This window comes from Manis javanica, chromosome 18 (assembly GCF_040802235.1).
Source record: "Manis javanica isolate MJ-LG chromosome 18, MJ_LKY, whole genome shotgun sequence".
Taxonomy (NCBI): domain Eukaryota; kingdom Metazoa; phylum Chordata; class Mammalia; order Pholidota; family Manidae; genus Manis; species Manis javanica.
Window position 1 is genome coordinate 20,984,953 of NC_133173.1, and position 12,878 is coordinate 20,997,830.

Below are 12,878 nucleotides of genomic sequence, written 5' to 3' on the forward strand. Positions count from 1 at the left end.
AACCTACGTCATGAAGCTCATCTACAGCCAGAGATCTTCATCTACGCTTGATAAAGCAAATGTTCTCATTGATGCTTTACTGAAATGTCTGAATACAGTAAAAGGAGTCCAGAGGAGCTACTGGTGACTGACCTACCAGCGTGGGCTACTGCTGGATACTTGGGGTGGAGACAATGGCAAGAAAAATATTCAACCTTATGTCAGGAACACAGTCAAGCCAACTAGTATCCCAGGGATGTAACCAGTAGGAAAGTAATCTCTGCTGGGGTGGACCTTCATCAGCAACACCTTATAAGCAAGAGATTAACAATAATCCAGCATTCCACAAACCTTCGTGGAGAGATTAACTCACTAAAGTTCTCAGCTGCACCAGTGGGCCCTGCAGGCCCCTGCCACAGTACCCATTTACCAAAAAGATGCAACGTATCACTGGGGGTGTACATACCCTAACCCAGGTGACCAACACAGTCCAGTGAGCACATCAGTCAAGAGAGGGAAAGGAAGGAAGGGTTTGAGGCTCAGGTGACAGTGGAAGGTGATCCACCAGTGTGAGCACTTACACTTTGTTTTTAAACTAACCCACAACATACATAGAGTATGTGTGTATATATATATATATATATATATATACATATATAACTTAGAATATGTATAAATGGTACTTCAGTTCACATAGAATTACACAGAATTTGTATATACATGAATTTAATATAACAAAATTATCAGTACTTTGAAATCTTAATGTGTTTTTTGTCCAAAAATTCAATTACTTCAAATTCAAATTAATCTCTAGAGCCATGTATGTTTTTTTTTAAATCTAAAGGCAGAAATTTCTAGATTAGCCAATTTCTCAGGGAATCAGATGGCACAGTGTTTCTGCTAAGCACGTAGAGAACGCAGCCGTCTGTTGTTCAGAAATTTTCTTTCTGACAGCTTGTCCAGGTCCACATTGATCTGAAGAATTGTTTCAAAAATATAAGGTTCTAAATAAAGATCTATGAAGTATAATGAGAATACATTGAAAAAAAAAGCTACTAATGTAGAAATATATTTACAGACTTAAGAGGCTGTCAGAGATGTATCATGGATGTAAGTATGACTAGAGAGTTGTTTTAGGTTATTGTGCGAATTTCATATTGAAAGATTTCAATAATTTACTATTACATTATTTAACTTTTATATATACATTTTCAGGCAGAGTATTAGCTAAAGAGTTTTGTTCTCATGGTTTTTCTTACTCTTGCCTGTTGTGTGGTGTTACAGCCAACACTTTCAAATGGAGTTTGGAAATTTACAGTTCTTTTATCCATATTAAATCATTCTGTCCACTATGGTCTGAATTTTTATGTCCCCCCAAATTTACATGTTGAAATCCTAACTCCTACAGGCGGTGATATTAGGAGGTTGAGGCTTAGGTCATGAGGATAGGACCCTAATGAATGGGATCAGTGTTCTTATAAAAGGCTTCACAGAGCTCCCTCACCCCTTCCACCATGTGAGGACGCAGCAAGAAGGTGCCAGCTATGAAGATGTGAGTCTCTACCAGACACTGTATTTGCTGGCACCTTGATACTGGACTTCCAGTCCCCCGAACTGTGAGAAATAAAAATCTAGTGTTTATAAAACACCCAATCTGTGGCATTTATTACATCAGCCAGAATGGACTAAGACAATAACCTGAGTTAAATAAAAGCTCTTTATTTTCAACAGGGACATCCTAACAAACTGCCTCTGGTAAGAAAATAAAGAATGCAAAAATTAAAATGAAGAGTACCTAAACAGGAAGTTCTGTTTAAAAAGCCAAGAAGGCCTAGCTTAATTTTACTGATATTTTTTTCCTTTCTCTTTCCCCAGCTACAAACACACACACACACACACACACACACACACACGCTTCTTCTATTCCTTTTTTGTGGGGTGGGAACAGGAACAAGTATATGACTCTTCATTTTATGCTCACATGGTTTCTGGATAATCTTTTGTAAACTTATGTACTTGTTAGAACCTCCAAAACCTCACTACCACATCTCTCAAAATACACAGCCAAAAATAAGAAATGCTGAAAATACCACTACCCAAAGAAATACCAATTTAGACATTTCATATAGTAACACAGCGGATTGACATGTGCTAATTTTTGCTAAAATTTTGACTCTCATTTTATATATTGCTATTCTGAGAAAGTCACTTGACATCTTTTACTTATACAATTCCCTTTACTCATCTTGAAGCACTAAGAGTGACAGTGGTGTGCATTTAAATACACATTGCAATGACTTTACTTAGACCTGTTGAAGTCTTAGTTAAAAAGCTACCAAACACTCAAAACTATAGGCCACTCCTAGAAGGCTTCAATGGCACTTTTAGTTCAGCAGATCAAGAAAGAGCACCCCCCCCTCCACGTGCCACTTCCCCCACCGAAATTAAAGCAAAACAAAAATCAGTGCAAAATCACTGAAAAGAGACAAAAGATTTTTAAGCACTCCATTTAGCAAGGGTGATCTTCACAATAATTAAACACCAGCTGTGCTGGGGCATCACTGGAAGTTTTGTGTGTTTCCAGGGTAACCAGGGAAGCCCAGGGCCTCAGGGTTCCAGGCAGAAGTTTACTTTCCCAAGCCAAGTGATTTCATCGTGAGACCTGGCGAGAGAGGATGCCCACTGGGAAGCCTTGCATTTAGTCCTTCCTATAAATATTGGTGGCATCAAACATAATGGTCAGTGGAGACCGTTGCCTATAATCAGCACAACTAGATGTTTTTTTCAACTCCAAAAATGGCTTTGGGAAAACTTTCCTGAAAGCTTCTGATGTGTCAGGGCAATATTAATTACAGGACTTTATGGCTGATACGGGAAATCCATCCTGAGGGAATGTGCGTTCTTAGATATGGGAACCCAATTATACAAAATCAATCCGAGGAGGCAGCTTTTCACTGGCTTGATGCCTATTTATAGTAACAGTCATGACCCACATCTTACATTTATGATTTTTTTTTCTCTGCAAAGCTCAAAGTGTTTCATGGATGTCTCCTTACTAATATGAGGACGTGGCCTCACGTCCTATAATCATCTCAAGTGAGAAGCTTAATGCCAGTGCACCACACCACTGCAAAATTAGTCCTGAAGAGGCAGACAGACCTGAGCCCATACAGCACCGTCCCATCGGGGTGAAGGCGGATCATGCGGTTTTTCACCGTCACTCCATGCACAAATGACTTTTTGTCATTTAAGAAATATGTGTCAGGCACCCATAGCTGGTCGGCCACTCGATTGTCAAGTGTGAGGTTGAGAGGGATCCCAGAATAGGCGAGCCTTTTATCTCTCCAATATTGTTGAAAATACATGGTTAAGGTGTAATCCTGGGAAAAAGAAAGAAAAGAAAAAAATTAGTTTGTGCTCAGTCACAGGCATATATCCTCCATGATGGGCCAAATTCAGGTTGGAAGCTAGAAGAAATAAGTATTATTTTCAGACGGAGTAGGAAGCAGTGGCTGGTTTCCTGTAAATGAGAATACTAGTTTTGGCAGGTGTATGTCATGTCAATAAAGGCTCTGTTTTATTTAGGTAAGAACCAGACTCGAAAAAATTGGCATTTAAGAGAGAACCACAAAGAAATAAGATCCCCACTCCCCACAAAAAATTCATTGTAAAACCAGATTGCTGGCAGGGAACTTGAGCGCCCCCTTAGGACCATCTCCCATGTGCCATGCCCACGACATGTGCTCTATCCACAGACTCTCTCTCTGCAGTGTGATCCACTTCCCTCTCCTGCCCTCTATGAGGGCTATAAACCCAAACCTCCCATAAACATCTGCTGGGGACGCAATGCCCTGTGAGAGGTCTCTGTGCTCTATGCATCATATTTTCATTTTCTTTCAGATTTCCATGGTCATTTCATTTCTACACTAACTGGGCCATATAATCACCTTTAGATGATGATCTATTCATCTGGGGAAAACAGGAACCTGAAGCTAAAGCCAGTTGTGGGAGGAAGGACACAGCCTCTCGGGGCTTGCCATTAAAATAAGCAAACATCTAGGCAGATGAGGGTACCTTTTTTTTTTTTGGTTTTGCTTTGGTTTTGTCTTTTCTGCAAAGTAGTCAGTGCAATAAGAAAGTGGAGAAAAGACCAATCCAAGGCTGAGCATGCATGCAAATTATATTTTTAAACTCTTATTCTTGTTGGTAATTGCTATCCAAGTCTGGAATGACCAACTCTGGAAATTTGGTAATATTCATGGGATGCCCTGCTGGCATCCCCACCACGACCCAAGCTGAAAATCCGAAACTGAGTAGTTGACTTCTCCAGCCAGGGAAGGAAAAATCACTGCTATTACACAGAGGAGCTTCTGAGCTCACACATCTGCAGCTCCCGATTGCAAAGCCCCTCACTCTGCAGGCAGAGAGAGGCAGGAAGGTGAGTCAGTTGAAGAATCTCCCTCCAGCACGCAGGGCTTCTGACATCCCATCCAACATTCATTTTGCTGCCTTGCAGGGCAGTTCTCAGTGCCTGCTAACCCAACGATTATTTATTATTTTATTAAATCTTTATTACCGATCTCAAGAGTGCCGGAGCACAGAGGCCTCTGAACTGATGATGAGCACACCCCAGGACATCCTTCTCCGGGTGCTTCCAGGCAAGGAAGTGCCCAAATCGAATATTCCAAACAACTACAAGCAAGAAAGTTTTAAGCTATAAAGCTCATAAAAAATCAAAGGAGAGGGGATGCAAGAAAATTCAACGAGGCTGGCAAGCTTTTATGGAGGCTTTATCTTGAAGGAAAGGTAGTATTTCAGTGGATGAGAAGAAACACAGGAGTGTTTCCCCAGGCACTTACATGGGCGGAGTTCCGTGCGCAGCGTCACCTGTGTGAACTCACACCCCCATCCCCACCACTTAGAGGTCCTCAGAGAGCAGGTGGCAATGAAGATAGGCTTCGGTTAGCCAGATCCAGTCAGGGCGCATGACAAATCACAGGAGGTGCTGCTTTACTGAACTGATGGGAAACCCTGAGGAGCACAGTTCTGATGGGAATCAGAGGGTACACGGCGGCAGGCAAGGCTGACCCCATGACAGTGGCCTGAGTGGGAAAATGTGAATGCCAGCCCCACCGCCAGGGTAAGCCCCTGAACGGTTCTGAGCGGGAAGTGACAGAGCCAGGCGTACTACCAAGGTCTTTTATTTTCTGTTTTCTCATGTTTTGACATCTGGACCCGAGCTGACCTGGGAGGGCTGCCTACACTCCCTCAGGCACAGCCACTTCCTAGAAATAGCAAACAACTCTGGCAAACTCTAGAATGTGCTTTTAAACACACCAGCCAATCCAGAGCTCACGTCCAAAATGCCTTCTTTGTCAGGGCCTGACACTCCAGGCCCACACCTCAGGGACAGCCTAGGTCCCAGAGACCACTGCAGGTACTCAAGCCAGCCAGCCCTAAGCCTGCTTACCCAGCCTTGCCTGTGCCCCTTCCCTCCCACAGAAACTACAATAAAGCTTCTTGCCCTCAGCTTCTGCCCTCTCTCCCTGCGGCATGTGTCACCTCACGCCAATGGCATGGCAGGCCCCCTTTCCATGGGGCCTGTGGGTAACGCACTACCTTTTCAGTGACAGCTGTCTCCTGATCTGCTGGCCCTGCCCTACCTAAATAATAATGAAGTCCACAGTTTCAGCACAGATTAGTGGGTGAGGAAGATGGGTTTTGCAATGTTGAGTTCTGTGGGTAAGAGGGATGAAGGGTGAGGGCCTGAGTGGGTGGAAGGTGCTTGCTGGTGGGTGACAAGGGACACCAGGTGGGAAGGTGCTGGTTAGGGAAGTCCTGAAAAGTTCACAGACAGGAGTCCTGATGTAGAACTTCAGGATGCACAGGAGCTCACAGAGTGGGCAGCCAGCCCCCTGCATCACCATGACCTTTGGCTAAAGTTGATGGTGCATTTTAAGTGAAACAGGAAAAGTTTTGAGAGTGTAACAAGATGGAAATAAATTAGCTGTAGCCACTGAAGAATTTTCAGTTTGAATATAGCCCCCTGTCTCACCAATGGGTTTCAGCCCCGGGCAAGTTCACTCTTGGTTCAGAGACCAAAAAATGACAATGGAACATTCTTGGGGTGAAGGGGCTTATGCCCAACTTTATTCCCACGGTGGCAGGTCAGTCACTAGAATCCCATCCATGCAGAGCAAGCCTGCATGCAGCAAGCCGGTCTCTGCCTCCAGGCCTCTCTGCCCCTGCAGCCGTCTCAGTCTCTGTCCTCGGCGCTGTCACTCCAGTGTCTGTTCTGTAGCCGTGCAGCAGCCCAGAGCACTGGGCAGAGCTCTTTATAAGGAGTCAGTAATAATGTATTACCCACATATGTGCAGCAGACCAGGGTCACGTGACAATCCTGGCCAAAGGAAGCTTCATTTTCTCTACACCCTCCCAATTACATTCTTATCAAAATAGAAGATGTTCATTTGTTTCTTTCCTTGGTTTCTAAGCACACATCCTATGCCTGAGTCGTGAAGTCCAGCACACTTCTCTGACTTTCTTTCCAAAAGGCATTCATGGGCGGCTGTGAGGATGGAAGAAAGTGTCACTTTGCCCTGGGAAGCCAGTTGTCATTCAGTCTGCAAGCTCAGGATTATGGTCTCCACACCATCCGCACAGCACCTCTCCATTTTGGTTTTGGGTGTTTTTTGAGATGACTTGAGTGGATTGCAGTAGTAACAGGGTGGAAACAATAGTAGTTAAGTCCAAGCCTGTGGCACCAACTGTGCCCTTCGAAGCATGGCATCATTACATCAGGGAGACCTAGCCAGCACCCCACCTCTTTCCCCTGCAGAGACAGAGAGAAGGTGGCCAGACAGGTCCAAGCCTCCCTCTGCTCTCCTGCGCAGTTTGGCACACAGCTAACGAAGATTCCACTGTGGGTGTCACAGGGTGCTGACTCAGGACATGCACCCACATGGTGAGCACCACACACAACCACCACAGCAGCCGTTCACACAGTCTTACTCCTCAGCATGTGCCAGCCTCCTGCAGTATCATCTCACTGAAATATTAAGCTGGGATTTATTAGTATTCTCATTAGTATCTTCAAGCAGTGAAGAAACTTAGAGTTCAAGCAATTTGCCTTCCCCACCCCCACAGCCCATTGAACACACGCGACTGGGGAGGTGGGATTTGAAGTTGGGGCTGCCTTCCTCCAGGTCATGGCTTTCAGCTTGGCAGCCCTAAAGGGTGGGAGCTAAAGGGTCTGCATAAAATGGTGAACTGAGCTTGGTGGGAATGGTTTGTGAAGATCCCTTGGCGAGTGGAGAATCAGGTCATGTGAGGTAAGGTAATTTCTAAAGGAAGTAACAGGAACTCCGGCACACCCACCCTTGCAAACATTTAGCACAGTTGCTAGGTAGACAGATGCATGGGGAGGGGTGGGGTGGGGTGTGCAGAGGAGCCAGGCGGCTCAGGAGCAGCGGGAGTGGGGGAGCAGCAGGGAGCAGGCTCAGCGAGGAACTCGGAGGAAGGGTGGGGAGGTCAGAGGCAGGCACGGGGAGCACCCGGGTGGCAGGGGGCAGCAGGACTGGTGGGGGAGCCTGGTTCAGTGAGGAACTCAGAGAAGGAGGGGGGGTGGGAAAGTATGGGGCCTGGGGAGGAGAGGGCACAGGGGACCTTCCCCATGTCTGCTGGGGAGCAGGCTCCAGAAGCCTCTCCCTGGGAGGGGGGTCTTCATTAGATTAGCACATGGAAGGAAGAGATAGGCTGTCTGCTGGCACTGATTCTTGGCTGGGGCACAACCAGCCATATCAGCACATCTAGACAGAGCATGTTGGCAGGAGGAGGAGGGGGCACTGGCCTAGAGATGAGGGCTTAGGGGAATAGCTGCTGTGGGGCCCTGTGTCCGGGAGAGCCAGTATCTCCCATGGATGCAGGGGGATAACCTCCACTCCTAATACTGCCCCCCAAATTCTTCAGATCAGGTTGAGAAAGTAGGCTTATAAAGTTCCTTCTGGTTACAGTTTGATATCAATTGATCTTAGAAGACTGTACTTTAGAGGGCTCAGATCTGCAGTACTTGGAGCATTTATCGAATATCTCGCCTATAAATTAATTAAATGACACATTGGGTGTATGTGCATGAAGCCTGACTCACATCCATTAGGTTAGCAGGCATCTCAGCAGCCCCGGACACCCTGAGAACATCTGCTTCTGGTTTAGGTGCAGAGCCAGAAATGGGACTGGCACCAGATACTTGGGAGGCCGAATAAAGGTGTTCATTTCCTGTCCCCCTCAGCTGCCAGCATGCCCTACCATCTCTGCTACTCCCTTCACCCTGTAGTGCACCCCAAATCCCTGCCAGGGAAGGCAGCTGGAAGCCTATGGAGAGCAGTTATCCTTGGGGTCCTGGGTTAGCCTGACAGCATGTCCAGTGGTGGGGATTCAGTGCTTCAGATGTGCATGTGCAGCTGGACCCAGGACACTGGGTCTCTGCTCCGCCAGGTTCGTCTGTATCTGAGACAGTTGTCATACAAGGAAACATTTCAGCATCTCTGGTTTGATAGATTCCGATGGACACTGTAGCCCTGGGATGTGGGGGTTCAGTGGAGAGAAGTCATGCAAAGAGGTGAACCCAAGTGTATCCTCAACCAAAATTTTCCAGTCCACTGACAACCAGAACTCTCTGGGGTATAATGTGTAAATGTGGGTTATTTCATTATAGTTGCTTTTCTATGGTAGCTCATCAAAATCATTAAAACAAGATAAAATCTCTTGAACCTTTCTCTCTCTCTGTCTTATGAAAGACTATGGCAAAAAGGTTCAGCATGAAGAAATGGTGACATTAGAATTACATTCAAAGCAGAGTCTAAAAAAGAATCATACAAACAAAAATCATTCAATTAAAGGGCCAATTATTTCTCTGGGCTTCTTTGGGGGATCATAAAACCTTTGATAAACTAGTCGTGGGACCTCTCCCCACTCCCTATGTCTGCGTAGGTGTGCTTATCAAATCGGTCAGCAGGCTGCAGTGCGCTAAGTCGCGTGTTCCTGCGCACTTCCCAGGGCTTTGCAAAGTGAGAGCGAGTGCTAGTGAGGGCAGTTCCACAGCTTTAAGGGATTTGCTTAGAATTTGCATATTTTTTCTCATTGAATATAAATGATACAAGGGTTGTTAATTTTTATCCCAGATTACAAAACAGCATTTCAGGCAAAGGTCAAAAGCCAGAGTTCCTGGTTAAGACACAGTGCAGCCCAGGATCTGGTGATTTTGAGCCAGGAGGCTGAGGCAGCGGTGGGTAGGCAGGAAGAGGCTTGATGGGTGGGCAGTTTGGGGCTGCTGGGAAGGGACTGCTGGCACTCTGCGCTCTAGAAGCCCCAGTGACTCTGGCTGAGGAACAGATGTTCTTGAATGTGAGCCATTCGTGAGCCACATATTTACACATAGTGATTCTCTCAAAATCTCCTGAGAACATATACCCAGCAGCAGTAGCAACAAAATAAAATAAAACCTCGGCCCATCTTTAGGTGTATAATTCAGGCAGCTCACATCAATTACAGTAACAGATAAACAACAAAGTTTCTTCCTGCCTGTGGAAATCTGTCAGCATTTATCACATTAAAATGACAAGAATCCGTATCTGAAAGTAGAAATACTGCTCATTGTTCTGCAGTTAAGTAATTGACTATATTTCTTCAGCACAGGAAGTAAAGAAAAAAATGTACTAACCCTAAGAAAGAAATGTAATCTCCAAACCACATTTAAATATTTAACTGCAGCTGTAAGAGCTGTAAGGCTCCTGTCTTTGCATCTGGTTCAGCAGATTTATGATACAAAACTGGTGTGCGAAAGGGGAGGAAGGTCACTAAGATCTCCTGGTCTTGTAGCTGTTGTACCTGCCAAAAGGCTCATAATCTGTATTTTTTTATTCATCCACCTAAATGCTAAGTGTACGCAGAAGATGAACCAGTCACCTCAGTATGAAATCTAGACAGGCTGATGAAAAAGGTACAAGTTCCCCAGTCCTCTAAAGCCATCAGAAAAACTGGCATAGGACATAATTTACTTTGAAGTAGCTATAGCACTAATAAAAACAAAAACGAAACCAGTACAACAGCCAGGATACATCTACATCAGTGAGAACTCAACATCACACGAAGGGGGTAAGATACAAGCCACAGTCAGGCGGGACCTGAATCAGGCTCCCCTACGCCAAAACCTGGCGGGAAGAAAGGAGTTGGAACAGGGAAGGAGTGAAAGCCCAGGACTGCTAAACAACCAGCTCTAGAAATCCGCACCGGGAATGCAGACACAAGGTGAACGGGGTGCTGGATATTAGAGAAACGGAAAAGCAAAACCTGTGGGCAGGTCCCCACAACCGGTGCCCCTGAGACAAAAGAAAAGCAAGTCCTTTCTGCAAGTCTTAAAGACACAGGGACCCCCTAGCTGGATGAAGCTGTCCTGGCAGCTGGGAATACTGGGGAAACTTAGGAGCCCTAAACCCCGGAGAGGCAGTGCAGCTCTGAAGCCTCTCACGGCAATAAGCAGCCTGCTAGTCATTCCTCCAACTGGCGCAGACCCCAACACACCAGCCCAGTAGCAGGAGAGTGGCAGCACACACCGGGGAGGGCAGCGCCAGAAGGGACCGAGAGTAGATCCACGCACCGCAGGAGAAGCTTGTGCTAGCCCACATCAGCACAACCAAACATCCCGGGTGCGGCTCTCATGCACCGCCGGCAGTGAAGCCAGAGGAGCCTAGTAGAAGTCTGCGTGGAAGAGCCCCACGCGCACACCTGCAGCAGAGCCAGAGGGAACAGGCGTGCTCCCAGCAGTCGACTGGAATCCCAGCCCAACGCACAGCCACCCAGGCCAGACCCAAAGGCCGCTGCTGACACACAGCTGCGTGGCAAGGTTGCTGGTAGCACAGAGGAGCGCACCTGGCATGCCTGCCACTCCCCAGCAGGGCTCCATGCTGCTCTGATGAACACCCTGCCCACAGCAGCTTAGGGCACTAACCCGGTGTCTGCTCCAGGACTGTGGGTAGCCGTCACAGGCAGCAGAGAAAGGCAAGGCATCCAGTAAGCAGGAAAGGACTTTCTTCTCCCAGCTGACACACCCGCAACCTGCCTACAGCCACTGCTACCACCATGAAAAGGCAAAAAAATCTGGTCCAGTCCAAGATAGTTATACCTGAGAAAGGATCTACTGAGGCAGACCTAACAAGTCTCCCTGAAAAAGAATTCAAAATAAAAATCATAAACATGCTGACAGAGCTACAGAGAAATATGCAAGAGCTATAGGATGAAGTCCGGAGGAAGATTACAGATGTCTGGAGGGAGATTACAGAAGTGAAACAAACTCTGGAAGGATTTATAAGCAGAATGGATGAGATGCAAGAGGCCATTGACGGAATAGAAACCAGAGAACAGGAATGCATAGAAGCTGATGCAGAGAGAGAAAAAAGAATCTCCAGGAATGAAACAATATTAAGAGAACTGTGTGACCAATCCAAAAGGAACAATATCCGCATTATAGGGGTACCAGAGGAAGAAGAGAGAGAAAAAGGGATAGAAAGTGTCTTTGAAGAAATAATGGCTGAGAACTTCCCCAAACTGGGGGAGGAAATAGTTGCTGAGAGTACAGAGGTAGACAGTCCTCCCGAGAGATGGGATCCAAAGAGGACAACACCAAGACACATAATAATTAAAATGGCAAAGATCAAGGACAAGGAGAGAGTATTAAAGGCAGCCAGAGAGAAAAAAAAAGGTCACCTACAAAGGAAAACCCATCAGGCTATCATCAGACTTCTTAACAGAAACCTTATAGGCCAGAAGAGAATGGCATGATATATTTAATGCAATGAAACAGAAGAGCCTTGAACCAAGGATACTGTATCCAGCATGATTATCATTTAAATATGAAGGAGGGATTAAACAATTCCCAGACAAGCAAAAGTTGAGGGAATTTGCCTTCCACAAACCACCTCTACAGGGTATCTTAGAGGGACTGTTCTAGATGGGAGCACTCTAAAAAAGAGCATAGAACAAAACACCCAACATATGAAGAATGGAGGAGGAGGAAAAAGAAGGGAAAGAAATAATCATCAGACTGTGTTGATAATAGCTCAATAAGCGAGTGAGGTCAGAGAGTAAGGTAGTAAACAAGCTAATCTTGAACCTTTGGTAACCACAAATCTAAAGCCTGCAATGGCAATAAGTACATATCTTTCAATAATCACCCTAAATGTAAATGGACTGAATGTACCAATCAAAAGACAGAGTAATAGAATGGATAAAAAGCAAGACCCATCTATATGCTGCTTACAAGAGACTTACCTCAAACCCAAAGACATGCACAGATTAAAAGTCAAGAGATGGAGAAAGATACTTCATGTGAACAACAGAGAGAAAAAAGCAGGTGTTGCAATACTAGTATCAGACAAAATAGACTTCAAAACAAAGAAAGTAACAAGAGATAAAGAAGGACATTACATAATGATAAAGGGCTCAGTCCAACAAGAGGAAATAACCATTATAAACATATATGAACCCAATACAGGAGCACCAATATATGTGAAACACATACTAACAGAATTAAAGGAGGAAACAGAATGCAATGCATTGATTTTGGGAGACATTAACACACCACTCACTCAAAAGGACAGATACACCAGACAGAAAATAAGTAAGGACACAGAGGCACTGAACAACATGCTAGAACAGATGGACCTAATAGACATCTACAGAACTCTACATCCAAAAGCAACAGGATACACATTATTCTCAAGTGAACATGGAACATTCTCCAGAATTGACCACATACTAGGCCACAAAAAGAACCTCAGTAAATTCCAAAAGATTGAAATCCTACCAGCCAACTTTTCGGACCAAAAAGGTATAAAACTAGAAAT

The 12,878-nt window shown here is 45.4% G+C and overlaps 1 protein-coding gene across 2 annotated transcripts in view; it reads right to left on the minus strand.

Annotated features, from left to right (window-relative positions):
* Window positions 1-12,878, minus strand: part of GABRB3 (gamma-aminobutyric acid type A receptor subunit beta3) — a 254,264-nt gene that overhangs the window by 61,546 nt on the left and 179,840 nt on the right. For both annotated transcript variants that reach the window (XM_037016591.2, XM_037016590.2), the window contains exon 4: window positions 3,139-3,359. In XM_037016591.2, the coding sequence (XP_036872486.1) occupies window positions 3,139-3,359 (221 nt within the window). The remainder of the gene's footprint in view (window positions 1-3,138; window positions 3,360-12,878) is intronic.